The following is a 19,736-nucleotide window of genomic DNA, read 5'->3' as shown; positions in this document are numbered from 1 at the left end:
TGCTGTTTTAAGGTTTGTTTTTAAAAGTCTGGAACGGATTAATCCGTTTTGCATTGCTTTCTATGGAAAAGCGCGCCTCAGTTTTGGAACGCTTTGGTTTTGGAACGGACCAAGTTTGAGAACCAAGGTACCACTGTAATTGGGGTACATGTACACACACACACACACACACACACACACACACACACCACTTTACAACCCAATCCATCCCTTCTTCCCTACCAAGCGGGAGTTCAAAGCGAGTGTCCAAAAGGATGCGGTGGAAAGTTGGGTCCTTGGTCCCAGAGATCTCATTGTCCGTCATGATGACATGGGAGTCGAGAGTCAGCCATTCCCCCGGACCCTCCTGGGATGGAAGAAAGAGGTTTGGCCATTTTTTGGAATGGAAGATGGAAGAAAGAGGTTTGGGATGGAAGAAAGAGGTTTGGGATGGAAGAAAGAGGTTTGGCCCAGCCATTGCAAAATGTGGGACGTGATCTATAAGTAGCAGTCAAGTACAACATTCCTTGTTTTCCTAGAGTGGCCATGCTGGGGAATGTTTGGTCCAGCCAGTCGAAAACTTCCCGATTCCTCCTGGCTGGGACATCCTTCCTTTGCATGTGACTAGAGGTGGGCGTGGCCTTACCTGTCCAGGTAACAAAAGGATGAGTCACGCAGCCATCTCTCTCTCTTTGACTTCCTCTGTCGTTGGAGCAGCTTTTTAGCTAGAATTGTTCTGCTTTGGGCTTTTAGCTAACAGAGGACACTGGATAGATCCACATGTTTATACTTTGTAACCAAGTCTGCCTTCAGGGATCCAACTGTGAACTGATGATGTGAGTAAAACCTCTTTTATATACTTTACACAAGATTGTGGCGTGTTTATTCTTTTAAGAGGGATATAAGGGAGAGCCAGTGTGGTGTAGTGGTTAAGAGCGGTAGTCTGGTAATCTGGGGAATTGGGTTAGAGTCTCCGCTCCTCCACCTGCAGCTGCTGAGTGACCTTGGGCCAGTCACACTTCTTTGAAGTCTCTCAGCCCCACTCACCTCAAAGAGTGTTTGTTGTGGGGGAGGAAGGGAAAGGAGAATGTTAGCCGCTTTGAGACTCCTTCGGGTAGTGATAAAGCGGGATATCAAATCCAAACTCTTCTTCTTCTACTCTTCTTCTTAAAGGTAAAGGGTAAAGGGACCCCTGACCATTAGGTCTAGTCATGGCCGATTCTGGGGTTGCGGCGCTCATCTCGCTTTACTGGCAGAGGGAGCCGGCGTACAGCTTCCGGGTCATGTGGCCAGCATGACTAAGCCGCTTCCGGTGAACCAGAGCAGTACACGGAAACGCCGTTTACCTTCCCACCAGAGCGGTACCTATTGATCTACTTGCACTTTGACGTGCTTTTGAACTGCTAGGTGGGCAGGAGCAGGGACCGAGCCACGGGAGCTCACCCCGTCATTGTGGGGATTCGAACCGCCGACCTTCTGATCGGCAAGTCCTAGGCTCTGTGGTTTAACCCACAGCGCCACCCACGTCCCATAAGGGAACTTACCAGGAACCTAATAGCGAGAGGCTCACACGAGCCTGCAACCAGTTATCCGCTCCGCATTTAAAAGGGGAATGTAAAACTCTGCTAATTAAAGGAACTTGCTAGTGCAAGTTAGGATGGATATTAATAAACAATATATCCTCTCCTGACTCTCTGGACATTCCCAGAGTTTCCACGCACCTCGTTGGATTGCCGGATCGTGCTTAGCGGAATCCACACAGTCCCCACCATCGTGTCCCAAATTAGACCCTTGTTCCACACTTCCACTGTCAGCCCGAGGTCCAGGCGGTTGATTTCACTGCAAGAGAAATGTAGTTTTATTTGCACGGCGCCCGTTCTCAGGAACGGCCAATCCCTTAATAATATATGGACAAGCCCCTGGTTTCCCGCCCTCCTCTCCAGGGCCAGATTTAGGTTTGATGAGGCCCTCAGCTCCTGAAGGTCATGGGGCCCTTTATATGTCCAGCTGTCCTTTGTCAACAACAAATGGCCACTGTTTTTGGTGTTGAATATATGCCATATGGCAATTTATGGACCTAATAGGTATCTCAAGCCATTTGTCCATGTTGCCCTGTAACCAGTCCATGCAGAATGTAGGCACCCTATATATAGAAAGGAGCAAAGCAGTGATATTTTAGGGAGCAGGCAAGCAGGCGGGGCCCATGACTTACTAGGAGCCTACACAACACAAAACACCATTGCTGCATGTAGGTTTTATTTCATTTGTTTTTTATCTTATATTTTGGAAATGTACATCCAGGGTTTTTTCCCCTTTAAATTTTTTGGGGGGCCCCAAGAGAGTGGGGCCCTAAGCTATAGCTTGTTTAGCTTATACGTAAATCTGTCACTTCTGTTCTCTGAGCGCTTGAAATGAACTGGTTCGGTTTTAGCAAAGTTCACCAAATTTGTTGAAAAATCTCTAAAGGGCTCACAACAGAATATAACATCAAACTTCCCTAAACAGACTGCCTTCAGATGTCTTCTAAAAGTCATATTTTATGGGAAAGTTTTAAATTATAAAGAAATAAAGTGATATAAATAAAAATAAAAAGGCACCAAAATGTGTAGAGAAAGAAAGAAAACACACACACAAAATACCTTAACCCATACATTGATATTGCTATCTTAATACATATGTAAATATGAATAGCCTACGGCGTTTTGTATAACCTCATTCCAAATATTGCATTTATCCAAGCAAAATCAACAGGCAGACTGAGGGCTCCCTATCCACACTTTCCTCTCTCCTTTCTCAAGGAGACCCACTATTGAGCTTCAAACCAGAACCAACAGCAAGAAACAGCCAGAAACCCAGATTGCTGTTTGTTCCGAATGAGCGCTAGAGAGCAGCTCCACTTACAACATGAAGTCTTGCTCCCAGCATGGAAGGTTTCCTCGCACCGCTATCGTCGTGCTCTTCACATTCTGGACTTTGAGGGTGACGTACGTGTTGAATTTTTCTGTACAGGGAGGAGAGGGAGGGAAGGGACACAGAATAGGATAGGTGGATAGAGAGAAGAGAACCGGTGTCCGTCAGAGAAAAGCCCTTTGTCTGAATGATAAACAGCCCCAACAGTGGGAATGTGGGGAGGGGTCTGAGGGATCTTTGCACCACAGTGCCGGATATGCTTAAGATGGCCCTGAACTGGGTAGGTTGTTCTGACAAGGTAGAGCTTATTGCTCAAAGAAAGCACATGGGAAGACAGAAATCCCATCTGATATTGCGTCCTGGCTTGGACGAGCCAACGGTTGGTTGCTGCTAAGCCGCAGCAACAAGGCTCTCAAAGTGGGGGCAATGGTTCAAGGTAAAGAGACCCCTAACCATTAGGTCCAGTCGTGGCCGACTATGGGGTTGCGGCGCTCATCTCGCTTTACTGGCCGAGGGAGCTGGCGTACAGGTTCCGGGTCGTGTGGCCAGCAGGACTAAGCCGCTTCTGGTGAACCAGAGCAGCGCACGGAAACACCGTTTACCTTCCCACCAGAGTGGTACCTATTGATCTACTTGCACTTTGAGGTGCTTTCGAACTGCTAGGTGGGCAGGAGCAACGGGAGCTCACCCCGTCGCTGGAATCGAACCGCCAACCTTCTGATCGGCAAGTCCTAGGCTCAGAGGTTTAGACCACAGTGCCACCCGCGTCCCTGGGGGCAATGGCTAGTCATTCTCAACAGTCCAGGTACAACAAGGAGAAGAGGAAGGACTCACCTTGGGGGCCGTCAAATTTGGCTTTCTTGACTGGAAGGGAAAAGGAGAAAGCAGAAGGGTTAGTTGCACCATTCAATATGTGCTCTCTTTTTCTTTCACTTGATTTTAAAATTGATTTATCATAAATATATGTACAAACTAGCGCATGACTGTGTAAACAGAACCATACACAAAGCATATTCCGTATACCTATGGGACCACCTCTCCTGGTATGTCCCACAAAGGAACTTACGGTCTTCAAACAAAAACATCTTGGAGGTCCTGGGCCACAGAGAGGTTAGGCTGGCCTCAACTAGAGCCAGGGCTTTTTTGGCTGTGGCCCCGATCTGGTGGAACGCTCTGTCACAAGAGACTAGAGCCCTGCGGGACTTGACATCTTTCCGCAGGGCCTGCAAGATGGAGCTGTTCCGCCAGGCCTTTGGCCAAGGCACAGTCTGACCCCCTCCTTTGGCAATCCTCACAGAACTCTAGCCCAACGGTTGCCATTAATCTGTTTTGAATTAATTTTATAATGAAATGATTTTAGAATGTTTTATCATTTTACTGTTGTTAGCCGCTCTGAGCCCGGCTTCAGCTGGGGAAGGCGGGATATAAATAAAATTTTGTTATTATTATTATTAATATTATTAATTATTACAGTGGTGCCTTGGTTCTCAAATGCCTTGGTTCCCAAATGCCGAAAACCCGGAAGTGAGTGTTCTGGTTTTCAAATGATTTTTGGAAGCAGAACGTCGGGCTCTTCTGATTGGCTGAAGGAGCTTTGGTTTAAGGTAGCACATTCTAAAGTAGAATCTTCTTTTTTTTTTATAGAAAGAGGTGTCTCACTCAGAGCTCTCCATGGTGCTGAAACGCTCCCCCTGCCTTGCTGACTTGGGAGCTGTCCATTGTGCTACCTTAGACCAAGTGCTTTGGTTTCCGAACGTTTTGGAAGTCAAACGGACTTCTGGAATGGATTCCGTTCGACTTCTGAAGTACGACTGTATAAGCAAGGGCACTCGCAGCACCCAGCACAACCTGAAGCCCTGAGAATTTCACCAACATTTTCTCTGATGTGTTTTGAAGGCGACGCCTTCTCCCATTCATTGAAGATTAAAAGAAGAAGAAAAAAGGGAAACAACTGATTGGCCCAGCACTCTTCCCATCGCTGTCTTAAAGGAACCCGGCAGATCTTCCTTCCTCTGTTTATTTGCCCTAATTCTCGGCTGGCTAAGGGACTGGGTTAAATCCATTTCCCTCGCTCCCAGAAATCTGGTGACCTACTTCTGAGCCGTCAGAGTGACATTGCATTTTGCATTGCCGCGCAGCCTCTGGGCAATGAGGGGAACATGTGGGAAGATGGATTCTCTCTCGCACTTGAACTCCTCCGCTCCTGAATGGCTCAGAACTGGTTTGAACCAGCTTTTCTCTCCTCTCGCATCTTCTGGAACGCTGTCAACTCCGCTTCGCTTTTGAATGAATTAAGCACTACAGTCTCGGACCGACGAAATAAAACGCACAATATAATGCAACTAGTTGATTTTTTTTTTTGACACATATATAAAAAGACTCCCTTTTTTAAAAAAAGAAGTAGCTGGTGGTGATCTTTACACTGAAGTAAGAATTATTATTTTTTTGCAACCCAGCTAAGGTAAATGAGGCAGTTGTAGCGTGGAAGACCAGTGTTCAAATTCCAGCTGGGTGGTGGTGGTTTTTTTGAGAGATAAGTGTCTCACTCAGAGCTCTCCATAGTGCTGAAATGCTGTCCATTGTACTACCTTAGACTAAGTGTCTCACTCGGAAGCCAGAGATTTTAATTTATTATTTTTTTACTAGTCAGGCATTTGTATAAAGGGGGGGAGGAGAGAACTATTTTTAGCTGTGGTTTTCCTGACATTATTCGCTGCCGAATTGTTGCTGTTAGGAGCTTGTGGTTTCAACAATGTGCTGCTGCGTATGATTGTTCAACCTGTCAGCCATTAGCCACCCTGAGCTCCGGATGGGAGGAAGGGTGAGATATTGGAATCATGAATGAATGAACAAACTAGAGTCCACAAAACCAAGGCCCATGGAACCACAGCCAGCAGCCTCATAGGTGCCTTCGCAATTTATCCAGAATGTGGAAGCTAGACTGGTGACTGGGAGTGGCCACAAAGACCATATAACACTGGTCCTGAAAGACCTACATGGGCTCCCAGGACGTTTCCAAGCACAATTCAAAGGGTTGGTGCTGACATTTAAAGCTCTAAACAGCCTCGGCCCGGTATCCCTGAAGGAGCATCTCCACCCCCATCGTTCAGCCTGAGGTCCAGCTCCAAGGGCCTTCTGGCGGTTCCCTCCCTGCAAGAGGGACTGTGATGGCCTGGGATTCGGACTCGGAGGCTGAACGAGGAATCCCAGCCTGCACAGGAGTCCCCGCCTCCAGAACCAGCTGAGCCGGGGCTGGGGCCTGAGCCTGAAGGGTCCTCACCTGTGCTAGATCCTCAGGTGCAGGCACCAACTAAGTCTGCTCTGGCTCCTGAGGTGATGGAGGACCCATTGCCTGCAGGTGCTCCACTCTCAGCCCCGTCAGGGGAAGCGGAGGTTGCCTCTGGGTCCGGTAACCCTCCAGCCTCTCCTGGGCTGCAGAGGCTCAGGGCAGAGAGGCGGAGGGAACTAGGTTCTCGTGGGAGGAGGGCTCGCCTCCAGGCCAGGAGAGGCGAGTCACCTGTGGACCGGGGCCGCCCTATGCCTTGGGGCAGATAAAAGCCAGCCAGCCCCAGTCCCAAGTTGCGGGAGCAACGTTGTTGGCAGCCAGTTCCTGCCTGCACCCTGTCCTGCTGGATCTCCTGACCTCGCCCAACTCCCTGCCTTGGACCCACCTTCAAGCTTTGACAGACTGCCTCCATACCGCACCCTCAACCTCGGACTGGACTCGGACCTCGCCTCACAGTTATCCCACGGGACCAGCACAGGGACTCCTGTCCCAGAGCTCTGCACTTGTGGCTTAGCAATGAGACTACAACAGGTGGGGGGCTGGCTGTAGGCAGACTGAGCTTAGTGGGGCAGCTCCTTAGCCACCCGAACAGACTAGCTTGCAAAGCTTCCCACCCCCAACCTTAAGACTCCATCGGCCTTGAGCTGACACGACTGTGATGATGGACAGGTGTAGGACTTGTCAACGATTGCGTTTCATAGAATCATAGAGTTGGAAGAGACCACAAGGGCCATCAAGTCCAACCCCCTGCCAAGCAGGAAACACCACCAGAGCACTCCTGACATATGGTTGTCAAGCCTCTGCTTAAGGACCTCCAAAGAAGGAGACTCCACCACACTCCTTGGCAGCAAATTCCACTGTTGAACAGCTCTTACTGTCAGGAAGTTCTTCCTAATGTTTAGGTGGAATCTTCTTTCTTGGAGTTTGGATCCATTGCTCCGTGTCCGCTTCTCTGGAGCAGCAGAAAACAACCTTTCTCCCTCCTCTAGGTGACATCCTTTTATATATATGAACATGGCTATCATATCCCCCCTTAACCTCCTCTTCTCCAGGCTAAACATGCCCAGCTCCCTTAGCCGTTCCTCATAAGGCATCGTTTCCAGGCCTTTGACCATTTTGGTTGCCCTCCTCTGGACACGTTCCAGTTTGTCAGTGTCCTTCTTGAACTGTGGTGCCCAGAACTGGACACAGTATTCCAGGTGAGGTCTGACCGGAGCAGAATACAGTGGCACTATTACTTCCCTTGATCTAGATGCTATACTCCTATTGATGCAGCCCAGAATTGCATTGGCTTTTTTAGCTGCCGCGTCACACTGTTGGCTCATGTCAAGTTTGTGGTCAACCAAGACTCCTAGATCCTTTTCACATGTACTGCTCTCAAGCCAGGTGTCACCCATCTTGTATTTGTGAAATAGGAGGCCCCCAAGAGGTCTTGGGTGTGTTACACCACTGCCACGATGCACCCAGTTTGATAGCAGGGACCACTAAAATGGCCCTTGCCTTGGTGCCTTTGTGCAAGTGGCTCAGCTGGAGCTCTCCGTGGTGCTGATTCGCCTCAACCTGCCTTCCTCCACGAGGCTCCAGATTGGACTAGGACGCTGGTACGTACAGAATGGTTTCGATTCCAGAAGGCCAGAAAACATTGTTGTTGCTTTTCCAGGCTCGTCTCCTTCCAGAGAAGAGGAAGGAGGCTGGAGCAAAAAAACAAAAAAACACCGGGCGCTGAGCGAAATATGGAGCCACCCACGGAACAGGTGTCCTGTCTCTGCCGCCGTCTCTGTTGACTCGACGAGATATTCTGCCCGCATCAAGAAATATCACCAACTTCGGGCACAGCTCCCAACCACCGTGATTTAAGGGAGGTGCCAATGTTTGCCCCATAGGGGTGCCGTGAGGTCCTTCTCCATGTCTGAACTTAATGGTTTTACAGCACGCACACTCCCTTTTAGATGTTGTCGTTTAGTCGTGTCCGCCTCTTTGTGACCCCCTGGACCACAGCACGCCAGGCACTCCTGTCTTCCACTGCCTCCTGCAGTTTGGTCAAACTCATGCTGGTAGCTTTGAGAACGCTGTCCCACCATCTCGTCCTCTGTCGTCCCCTTCTCCTTGCGCCCTCCATCTTTCCCAACATCAGGGTCTTTTCCAGGGAGTCTTCTCTTCTCCTGAGGTGGCCAAAGTCTTGGAGCCTCAGCTTCAGGATCTGTCCTTCCAGTGAGCACTCAGGGCTGATTTCCTTCCGAATGGAGAGGTTTGATCTTCTTGCAGTCCATGGGACTCTCAAGAGTCTCCTCCAGCACCAGAATTCAAAAGCATCCATTCTTTGGCGATCAGCCTTCTTGATGGTCCAGCTCTCACTTCCATACATCACTACTGGGATGATAATGATATATATTACATTTAGATAATGATATATATTAAATTAAATAATTCAAATGGGTTTATTCAGGGCCAGTTGGGGGGGGGGAGAGAATTGCTTTGGGAATTCTGAGTTCACCAGAATTTGGGAGAGACAGAAACTGACATACAGTCCAACTCTGGAATGGTAAAGAGATGGAACGGGCGGAACTGGTCATTCCTACAGGTCGTGTAATGTGGGTTGTGTGAAGGGGAGAGTCAAACAATTGCGGGAAGAGAGTGGGTGTGATATAGGTGTGTGTGTTTTTTTTGGAGACAGGAGAGGGAGAGGGATTTGCAAAAAAAACCAAAAACAAAAACAGGTGCAGAGAGATATGCTATAAGGTAAAGGGTAAAGGGACCCTTGACCATTAGGTCCAGTCGTGGCCGACTCTGGGGTTGAGGTGCTCATCTCGCTTTATTGGCCGAGGGAGCCAGCGTACAGCTTCCGGGTCATGTGGCCAGCATGACCAAGCTGCTTCTGGCGAACCAGAGCAGCGCACGAAAACGCCGTTTACCTTCCCGCCAGAGCGGTACCTATTTATCTACTTGCGCTTTGATGTGCTTTTGAACTGCTAGGTTGGCAGGAGCAGGGATTGGTTGAGATAGGTGCAAATTAGGTTAGATCAGGGCTGCATCTACACAACAGTTTATTCCGTTTCCCCGATTTTCTCTGCCTTTCATACAACGCAAGAGGCCGTTCCAGAAATCTAGCAGGATCTACAGGAAGAGATGGAATTTGGTGTGAGGTTACCAGATTTTTTTCCCAATGAATCCAGGAACACTTTTCAACTGACAATCCTTCAAGGCACCCCAGGACGCCACAGAAAATGGGTTTAATTCCATTTCGAAGAGGTCTGCTCACTGCACCATTGCTTGGCAGAACAGTGGGATGGAAATGTTTTATAATAAAAAACACACACCAAAATGTTCTTATTCCTCTACCTCCCTCTCTTGCTGCTACTGTGAAAGCTCCTTTATTCCCTTCTCTGCTAGATTCTGCCTCTTAAAGCCTTCACATTTAACAGAACTATTTTTAATCTCCTCGCTTTTCACTTGCAGATGGCATGTGGCTGCCGACATGCCGACACTCTCTCTCTCTCTCTCTCTCTCTCTCTCTCTCTCTCTCTCTCTCTCTGTACTTAGAAGCGAGAGGACACAAGGCCATTTCATGAAGCCCCACAAAAATGTGGTAGGGATCTATCTCTCTGGAAGCTCAGATTGCAAAAAATCTGCCATGCCTGGGTCTCAGGATCCTTCTGTTTCCCAAAAACAGTCGACTGGAGAAGCCCAGCCGTCAACAGAGGCTGGTCCGTTCAGGCCAGTTTAAGGACCGTTCCACCAACCTGAGTTGGCAAATCTGGATAGCTCAGTTGGTTAGAGCATGGTGCTGATTACGCCAAGGTTGCAGGTTCGGTTCCCTGTATGGGATGACTGCAAATTCTTGCGTTGTAGAGGGTTGGACTAGATGACTCTTGCGGTCCTTTCCAACTCTATGATGCTAAGCGGACTGTCTGGCCAGAGTGGTGCATGCTCTGGTTATCTCCCGCTTGGACTACTGCAATGCACTCTCCGTGGGGCTCCCTTTGAAGGTGACCCGGAAACTGCAACTAATCCAGAATGTGGCAGCCAGACTGGGGACTGGGAGCGGACGCCAAGACCACATAACACCGGTCCTGAAAGACCTACACTGGCTCCCAGGACGTTTCCAAGCACAAGTCAAAGTGTTGGTGCTGACCTTGAAAGCCCTAAACGGCCTCAGCCCAGTATACGTAAAGGAGCCTCTCCAATCCCATTGTTCAGCCCGGACACTGAGGTCCAGCTCCAAGGGCCTTCTGACGGTCCACTCCCTGCGAGATGAGAGGTTGTGCAGGGAGCCAGGCAGAGGTCGCACAGTCTGGGGGTCATTTTGGACTCACAGCTGTCCATGGAGGTGCAGGTCAATTCTGTGTCCAGGGCAGCTCCATCTGGTACGCAGGATAAGACCCTCCCTGCCCGCAGACTGTCTGGCCAAAGTGGTGCATGCTCTGATTATCTCCCGCTTGGACTACTGCAATGCACTCTCCATGGGGCTACCTGTGAAGGTGACCCGGAAACTACAACTAATCCAGAATGCGGCAGCCAGACTGGGGACTGGGAGGGGCCGCCGAGACCACATAACACCGGTTCTGAAAGACCTGCATTGGCTCCCAGTACGTTTCTGGGCACAATTCAAAGTGTTGGTGCTGACCTTGAAAGCCCTAGACGGCCCAGTAGATCTGAAGGAGCATCTCCACCCCCATCGTTCAGCCCGGACACTGAGGTCCAGCACCGAGGGCCTTCTGGCGGTTCCCAATCAAATAGAAAATAATATAAAGCTTGAACAGGCTGTATGTGTTTAACCCCCTGAAACCTTTCCTGGTCTTTTCATGCCGGGCCAGCTATTATTTTCAGCAACTCGCCCACTCTGCTTAACAATAGCTGGGTAGATTTCAAAGCCAAAATCGCCTGGCAGGGAAATGTTAGATCCATTTTAAGCTCAGAACAAATTGTCATGTGAAACAGAAGGAACAGGGCGGCTTGGGGTTTCTGATCTAAGCTTAATGGTTGCGGCACCAATATATCTGACAGGGAGCGGTGCCTTCAGGGATCAATGGGGCACCCCAGTTTCTCCCCCCTAATTCTGAACTCTTGCTCGCTGCCAGAGGGAACGACGCATGGGGAATAAGTCTCCGTCGTTTCATTTGGCAGATTTCTAAAATTGCACGTCAGGGGTACATTTAATCCAGCAAAAGGCTGTGTTGGAGTGTCCACCTTTGCACGCAGAACGCCCTGGGTTCGAGTATCGGCACCCCCGGATAAGGCTAGGAAATGCTTTGAAAAATGGACCAGAAGTGTGAATTGATCATAGTATCGTTCAACCCAGACATTAAGGTCCAGCTCTGAGGGCTTTCTGGCAGTTCCCTCCCTGGGAGAAGTGAGGTTACAGGTAACCAGGCAGAGGGCCTTCTTGGTGGTGGTGCCCTCCCATCAGATGTCAAGGAAATAAACAACTATCTGACATTTAGAAGACATCTGAAGGCAGCCCTGTTTAGGGAAGTTTTTAATGACTGGTGTTTTAATGTATTTTTAACCTTTATACACTTGAAAATGCCTCTCCTATCTCCTCTCAGTCTCCTCTTTTCCGGGCTAAACATACACAGCTCCTTCAACCGTTCCTCATCAGGCTTGGTTTCCAGACCCTTGACCATGAGTCAGCAACCTAAGGCCCGGACAGATCCTGAAGTTGAGGCTCCAAGACTTTGGCCACCTCATGAGAAGAGAAGACTCCCTGGAAAAGACCCTGATGTTGGGAAAGATGGAGGGCACAAGGAGAAGGGGACGACGGAGGACGAGATGGTGGGACAGTGTTCTTGAAGCTACCAGCATGAGTTTGACCAAACTGCGGGAGGCACTGGAAGACAGGAGGGCCTGGCGTGCTCTGGTCCAGGGCGTCACGAAGAATCGGACACGACTAAACAACTAAACAACAACAAAATGTGAGCACTTAGAAAAGGACTTTGCTAAGCCCCAGCATGTGTTCCTCAAAAATAAGTCATGCCGGACGAATTTACAGCGGTGACATGGTTCTCCAAAACCAAAGCGTTCCAAAACCAAGGTGCGCTTTCCCATAGAATGGAATGCAAAACGGATTGATCCATCCGGCAAACTGAGGCCCGGGGGCCAGATCCAGCCCAATCGCCTTCTCAATCTGGCCCACGAACGGTCCGGGAACCAGCATGTTTTTACATGATTAGAATGTGTCCTTTTATTTAAAATGCATCTCTGGGTTATTTGTGGGTCATTGGAATTAGTTCATTTATTTTCAAAATATAGTCCGGCCCCCCCACTGGATCTGAGGGACAGTGGACCGGCCCCCTGCTGAAAAAGTTTGCTGACCCTGCCCTCGACCATCTTGGTCACCCTTCTGAACCAACCTTCCAGCTTGTCAACGTTCAACTACCATATGTCAGGAGTGCTCTGATGGTGTTTCCTGCTTGGCAGGGGGTTGGACTCGATGGCCCTTGTGGTCTCTTCCAACTCTAGGATTCTATGAACAGTAAAACAGACTTGTTTGGGAGACGGCTGGCTTTCCGTCCTTGGCGGTTTTGAAGTGGAGATTTGCTGGCCATCTGCCAAAAATTCTCCAGCTGCGATTCCTACATTGCAAAGGGGGGGGGTTGGACTAGATGACCCTCATGGGTCCCTTTGGGGGTTCAATGAATCTACGACTTCTTCCCCTGCCAATTCTAGAGGCTGGAGCCACATCCGCTCCTCCTTCAGACCTTCCCTTCCCCAAAAAAACCCAACCACACCTTTTCCATGTGTGTCGTTCGAGGCGGGAGACAATGCTGAGATTTCAGCTGTGTGCCTCTGCATCTTGAGGCGTGGGGGCGATGCCCTAATTTTAAAAAATGCAGGAGGCAGCTGCAAAGGAGAGTTCTATTTATTTCCCCCCACTTTCACCACGCATCACAAATCCTTGCAAGCTTGTGTACCGTCAGCCGGGCCTTACAATTAACAGCTCTGATTTCCATGCGGTGTCAAGTGTTAGGCTCGGTGCCAGAAATAGCAGATTCGTTTCGGAGGCAGTGGAAGGAAGAGAGCATAGACCCCAATCCAACACCCTCCTCTTAGGAGACGAACACCCAGAGTAGGGGCACTGATAATCCAGATGTTACGGGAAAATCCTGGGCACGGGTTTACTCCACTGTCCAGCTTGTCGGGTTTGCCACTCTCCTTGCCAGCAAAATTAGGAATCTCCAGCCAAGTAAAGAAGCAAATCAGCGGTCAGTAGACCTTTGTTGTTGCAACAAGGTTCAAACACACGTGGACAGGGCTGGATTTAGGTTTGATGAGGTCCTAAGCTACTGAAGGTAATGGGGCCTTTCTATGTCAAGCTGTCCTTTGTCAACAATTGTCGCTGTTTTTGTGTGTGTGTTGAATATATGCTATATGGTAATTGATGGACCTCATAGGTATCTCAAGCCATCTGCACATGTGGCCATGCAACCAGTCCATGCAGAATGTTTAGTCATTTAGTCGTATCTGACTCTTCGTGACCCCCTGGACCAGAGCATGCCAGGCACTCCTGTCTTCCACTGCCTCCTGCAGTTTGGTCAAATTCATATTAGGCGATGATCAAGGGCCTGGCAGCCAAGCCTGATGAGGAATGGTTGAAGGAGCTGGGTATGTTCAGGCTGGAAAAGCGACTGAGAGGAGATAGGAGAGCCATCTTCCAGTATCTCAAGGGCCATCCCATGGAAGTAAAAAGCAGAGACGTCACCTTGCCAACAAAGGTCCGTATAGTTAAAGCTCTGGTTTTCCCAGTAGTGATGTACGGAAGTGAGAGCTGGACCATCAAGAAGGCTGATCGCCGAAGAACTGATGCTTTTGAATTCTGGTGCTGGAGGAGACTCTGGAGAGTCCCATGGACTGCAAGAAGATCAAACCTCTCCATTCGGAAGGAGATCAGCCCCGAGTGCTCACTGGAAGGACAGATCCTGAAGCTGAGGCTCCAAGACTTTGGCCACCTCATGAGAAGAGAAGACTCCCTGGAAAAGACCCTGATGCTGGGAAAGATGGAGGGCACAAGGAGAAGGGGACGACGGAGGATGAGATGGTGGGACAGTGTTCTCAAAGCTACTAACATGAGTTTGACCAAATTGCGGGAGGCAGTGGAAGACAGGAGTGCCTGGCGTGCTCTGGTCCAGGGGGTCACGAAGAGTTGGACACAACTAAACAACGAATCCTATGGAAGATGGAGCAAGCTTATTTTCTCCTGGAGGGTAGGACTCGAACCCATGAGAGGAGATTGGAGGGGGGATTCTGTCCCAAAAAGGCAAAGAGGGATACTCTAACACACAGTTCCTGGTTCTATTGGAAACAACTCTGACATTTTGAGGGAACTGGGTATGCTTAGCCTGCAAAAGCGGAGACGCGATGGTCATTCTCCAACTTCTGAACGGCTGTCTCATGGAAGACGGGGCAAGCTTGTTTTCTGCTGCGAACCCTTGGCTCCACCAATTGAGGGCCGTTGAAACAGCCGCAACTGACTACATCACCACCGCTGCCAAATCTCTAGAAGGAGCCTTCCGTAAGGACATTCATTCATAAACGGTTCCCAGAAAGCACATGTCTCCAGAATGGCTGACAAGCCTGGCCCCATCGGACACCTCTGATTTATAGATTTGTGCCGATGACTACCATTAACCTTTTTTCCCCCTTTCTTTTTTTGCAGACTCGGTCCTCACCAGCTTCTACAAACCCTCAAGCGATGAGATTTCTGGGAGAACGTCCCTTAGGACTCCTGTCCCTTAGGACCGCACCCCCCCTCCTTCCTTCCTACGCCCCAGTTTGCAGCCTGCAACCCAATCAGACGTCTCTGCCTCCTTCTGGTTCCTCTCCTTGCCAGTTTCCCCAAGCAGACTGGCACTAGTAGCTGTGCTCGCAGTTTCGGCAGCCAAACCCCAAAGAAAGGCCCGTTGCTTTTTTTGTGAATGAAGCCGTTTGGGCAGGGCAAGGGTGATCTAAGCAAATCAACAGAGGAGCGGCGAATTCTTTTTTTTTTAATTGATACAGCAATACAAGAAAAAAACAAAAAAACACAAATACCAAATTACACACAGGAACAATAATAGACACAGAATTTTCTTAATAAGACATAAATTGGTCTTAACACTCAAGACCCAACTTCCTGTCTATTCCATTTTTCGATTTCATATAACACACTTTTATCATAATTAAACTTTTTCTTAATATATCTTCTTATATCTGCCTTGCAACTATTACTGAAGTTCCTCGAATGCGGCAACTGAGTTTAAACTACTATATTTATATTCTAAATATTCTTTGAAAACGTCTGATTTTGAAACAAATCGCTGTTTTGATTCCCCCCCCTTTATTTTTTTCTGATAAACCATCTAATTCTGCATTTTCCGTCAGCTTTTGAATCCAATCCTGTATAGAGGGAATTTCATTACTCTTCCAGAATTCTTCCTTCTTTTAAATCAAGGGAAGTTATAGTGCCACTGTATTCTGCTCTGGTCAGACCTCACCTGGAGCACTGTGTCCAGTTCTGGGCACCACAGTTCAAGAAGGACGCTGACAAACTGGAACGTGTCCAGAGGAGGGCAACCAAAATGGTCAAAGGCCTGGAAACGATGCCTTATGAGGAACGGCTAAGGGAGCTGGGCATGTTTAGCCTGGAGAAGAGGAGGTTAAGGGGTGAGATGATAGCCATGTTCAAATATATAAAAGGATGTCACCTAGAGGAGGGAGAAAGGTTGTTTTCTGCTGCTCCAGAAAAGCGGACACGGAGCAATGGATCCAAACTACAAGAAAGAAGATTCCACCTAAACACTAGGAAGAACTTCCTGACAGTAAGAGCTGTTTGACAGTGGAATTTGCTGCCCAGGAGTGTGGTGGAGTCTCCTTCTTTGGAGGTCTTTAAGCAGAGGCTTGACAACCATATGTCAGGAGTGCTCTGATGGTGTTTCCTGCTTGGCAGGGGGTTGGACTCGATGGCCCTTGTGGTCTCTTCCAACTCTAGGATTCTATGATTCTATGATTCTAAATGAGCTGCAACTTAAAATACACTCACACACCACATCCTGTGATAGTATTTCCTATAGAGCTACAAAGCTTTCAGCCGAATGGGAGATACACAGCTTTGCAGGCCCTTTAAGTGCCCCCGTTTCCCAGGATTTACAGAAACCGTTCCGGTTCCTGATTTGAACCAGCTTTTCCTTAAGGACGTCCCTATTTTCATTAGGGAAATGTTGGAGGGTATGGAGTTATCCAACCCCACCCCCCAGAGCCCTCCGAAGACAGCCCTGTATAGGCAACTTTTAAAATGTTTAATATTAATAATAGTAATTTTTTTATACCCCGCCCATCTGTCTGGGCTTCCCCAGCCACTCTGGGCGGCTTTCAACGAATTAAAATACAGTAATGCATCAAACATTAAAAGCTTCCCTAAACAGGACTGCCTTCAGATGTCTTCTAATGTTTTGTTATTACATATACGAATCTATTGGAGTGGCTGGGACGACCCAGGCAGATTAATTGGGGGTGTAAACAGTAAAATTATTGTGGAATAGAATAATAATGTGAGAAGCGAGGTTACAGGGAACCAGGCAGAGGGCCTTCTCGGTGGTGGCGCCCGCCCTGTGCAACGCCCTCCATCAGATGTCAAGGAAATAAACATCTACCTGACTTTTAGAAAACATCTGAAGGCAGCCCTGTTTAGGGAAGTTTTTAATATTTATTGTTTTTAACACTTGATTGGAAGCCGCCCAGAGTGGCTGGGGAAACTCAGCCAGATGGGTGGGGTATAAATAATAAATTATTATTACTATTAAGGGAAGTTTTTAATGTTTGGTGTTTTATTGTGCTTTTAATATTCTGTTGGGAGCCGCCCAGAGTGGCTGGGGAAACCCAGCCAGAAAGGCGGGGGCGGTATAAATAATATATATTATTATTATTATTATTATTATATTATTATTATTATTATTATTATTATTATTATTATTATTATTATTATTTATGTGGGAACCAATGGGAGAATGGAAAGGGGTCGGGGGAGACCTCCACACACACCCCTAAGGGTCATCTATTCCAATTCTCTGCAATGCAGCTGTCTCATTCAAGGAATCGAACCTGCAACTTTGGCTTTTATCAGCACCACGCTCTAACCAACAGAGCTGCTCCGTTGACCATGCTGGTTGCTGGGAGATATAGTTTAACAACCACGGCGGGGTGGGGGTGGCAGATGTTCCCCATCCGTGTTTCACAGAACTTTAAAAAAACAAACCCAAAAAACCAGATTAAGAACAAGAACTTCTCAATATAGATACAGGATCGCGGGACGCTTCCCTTACGCTGAGTCCATCTAGCTCCGTATTTCCAACACTGACTCCCAGCAGCTGACTAGCACTGCCTAGCCCCAGATCCACAGCCTTGCTCCGGATGGGTAGAGATCCAGCTAAATGCGACTCAGCGAAGACCCGCCAACGCCAGCCAGTTTCAGAGTAGACCCATCCATGGGCATGGATCTTCCTTAGTCGTATCCATTTCAGCGGGCCTACTCTGAACACAACCTAGTTAGCAGCTCTCCAATGGCTCTGATCCACAACAGCCAGGATCGGACGCAGCCCCTTTGGCCGTACATAAATATTTTTTAAAAACCTTCCCAGGTGTAGGCATGCACAGAAATACGGGAGCTTTTTAAAATCCTTTTTAACCGCACTGCCTTTTACGCGCGCAAGGGAGAAAAGGGAAAACGTTGAAAATTAGCGGGGGGGGGGGGGTGCAAGCGACCGACCCCGGATCTCCGATATTTCCATTTAAATGGCAATAACGGGAACGTGTGGGATAGGTGCGAAATTCACACCTTCCCCCACGCCAGTAGGGGGAGGATTAATTCGGCGCCTCAATTATCAGAGGGGGGGATCTGGAGGGATGAAATGGAAGGAAAATGAGAGAATTAGCCTTGATCCTTTTTCAGCTAAGCTTTCCTCGTAAAACCGAAGCGAGGAGATTGTCCGAGTCGGAGGAGCGCATCTCTCAGCCACACACACACAGAGATGTACCACACCCTCGGCTCCGCCACACACACCTCCCATTCATGAAAAATGCCTGCCTTTTAAATATGCCCAAGAGACGAGGTTTCCCTCTTCCACCGACACACCGAGGAGCGTCCGTAACCGCAAAACGCATCGCTATATATCCCTCCACACAAGAGACAAATATCCCTGGATACGACAGCAGAATACGCACCGCACCACACCAGAAAAATACATCTCCCCCCCCCCAAAAAAAACCCCCCACCAACCGCCCCATCTTTTTGCTGTCAAATCGCACCCCCCGCCTTCGTTTTCGCAGAGGCACGAGAATCTAATTTCTAATCCGGATCACACCGACATTGAAACCCATATATGAAATAATTATTTGGAGAGATGAAATGGGAATAGACTCTGATTTGGGTTTTTTTAAAAAAGACACCTTACCTCCAACACAAAGCAAAGACATGGTCCTTTCTTAATTTCTCCCTCTCTCGAAATTTTTTTTTATCCCTTCCCTTCGGCGAGGCTGGCTTTTCAGATTTGGCTCTCAGCTCGGACCTGGGTTGGGAGAGGCTGCGCGTTGTCGTCGCCTTCTGGGAAATTGCATACTTCTGGAATTGTTCCACCTTGCTTGGGTTTCTCTAGCAGCCAGCCATTTTATTTCAGCACCAAGGCCTTTGGACAGCTCCTGACGTCAGGGTGATGAAAGAGAGAAAGAGGAGGGGGGGGGGAGAGGAAGACCAAAAAAAAAAAAAAGGAGGCGGATTTATAATGGACCACCTGATCCGAGCTGAGATTTCACATCTTAAAGGCACCCGTTATAAGAGGCCGCAGTTACGCTGCCGAAACGCCTCTACGTTAACCAGGCAGATCTCCACACGCTTCCGAAATTTTGCCACTCAGAGTTACGTAAGGAGGAAGCCCTTCATTTGGGCGAGGCTGAAAGAGACCCACTTTTGCCCCCTACAACGGTCAAGCACGTGTCCCAATGGTAAGATGAGTGAAACAGTTTCTGATTCATGATACTGGACCAGTGGCGTAGCGTGGGTTGTCAGCACCCGGGGCAAGGCAAGTAATTTGTGCCCCCTAACCCGTGGATTTTAGCAGGGGGCAGAGAGCTGCGAGTGCGAGCGCCCCCCCCCCAGATGTTGCGCCCGGTGCGGCCGGCCCTCCCTGCACCCCCCACGCTATGCCACTGTCCTGGACAAAGGGCTTTCAGGAGACCCATCTGGCCATAGAATCAGAGTGTGAAGGTTCATGTGAGGTTCATGTGGTCCAACTTTTTGCAATGCTGGGACCTGCAACCTTGGCGTTATCGGCACCGCACTCTAATCAGATGAGCTCTAACACCCTCTTATCCCGGACAACAGATATGGGGAAGCCTGGTGGCTTCGAACCTAGCAGTTTGAAAGCACGCCAGCGCAAGTAGATAAATAGGTACCACTGCAGCAGGAAATGGTGTTTCCATGCACTGGTTTCCATCGTGCGCCAGAAGCGGTTCAGTCCTGCTGGCCACATGACCCGGGAAGCTGTCTGTGGACAAACGCCGGCTCCCTCGGCCTGAAAGCGAAATGAGAGCCACA

General features: G+C 48.8%; 1 protein-coding gene across 1 annotated transcript in view; it reads right to left on the bottom strand.

Moving 5' to 3' along the window:
* LOC310668307 (protein unc-13 homolog A) overlaps positions 1-18,858 on the bottom strand; it is a 115,823-nt gene extending 96,965 nt beyond the window's left edge. The window contains exons 1-5 of the mRNA XM_083421392.1: positions 18,598-18,858; positions 3,724-3,753; positions 2,881-2,980; positions 1,701-1,818; positions 223-346 (exon numbers count right to left, since the gene is read on the bottom strand). Of these exons, the coding sequence (XP_083277518.1) occupies positions 223-346; positions 1,701-1,818; positions 2,881-2,980; positions 3,724-3,753; positions 18,598-18,619 (394 nt within the window). The 5' untranslated portion in view covers positions 18,620-18,858. The remainder of the gene's footprint in view (positions 1-222; positions 347-1,700; positions 1,819-2,880; positions 2,981-3,723; positions 3,754-18,597) is intronic.
* Between the last annotated feature and the right edge of the window lie 878 nt (positions 18,859-19,736).

The sequence above is a fragment of the Podarcis tiliguerta genome (genome assembly GCF_965153285.1).
Source record: "Podarcis tiliguerta genome assembly, chromosome: 18".
In the NCBI taxonomy this organism is placed as follows: Eukaryota; Metazoa; Chordata; class Lepidosauria; order Squamata; family Lacertidae; genus Podarcis; species Podarcis tiliguerta.
Note: the sequence above shows the minus strand (reverse complement) of the source record. Positions and strands in the feature narration are given on the sequence as shown.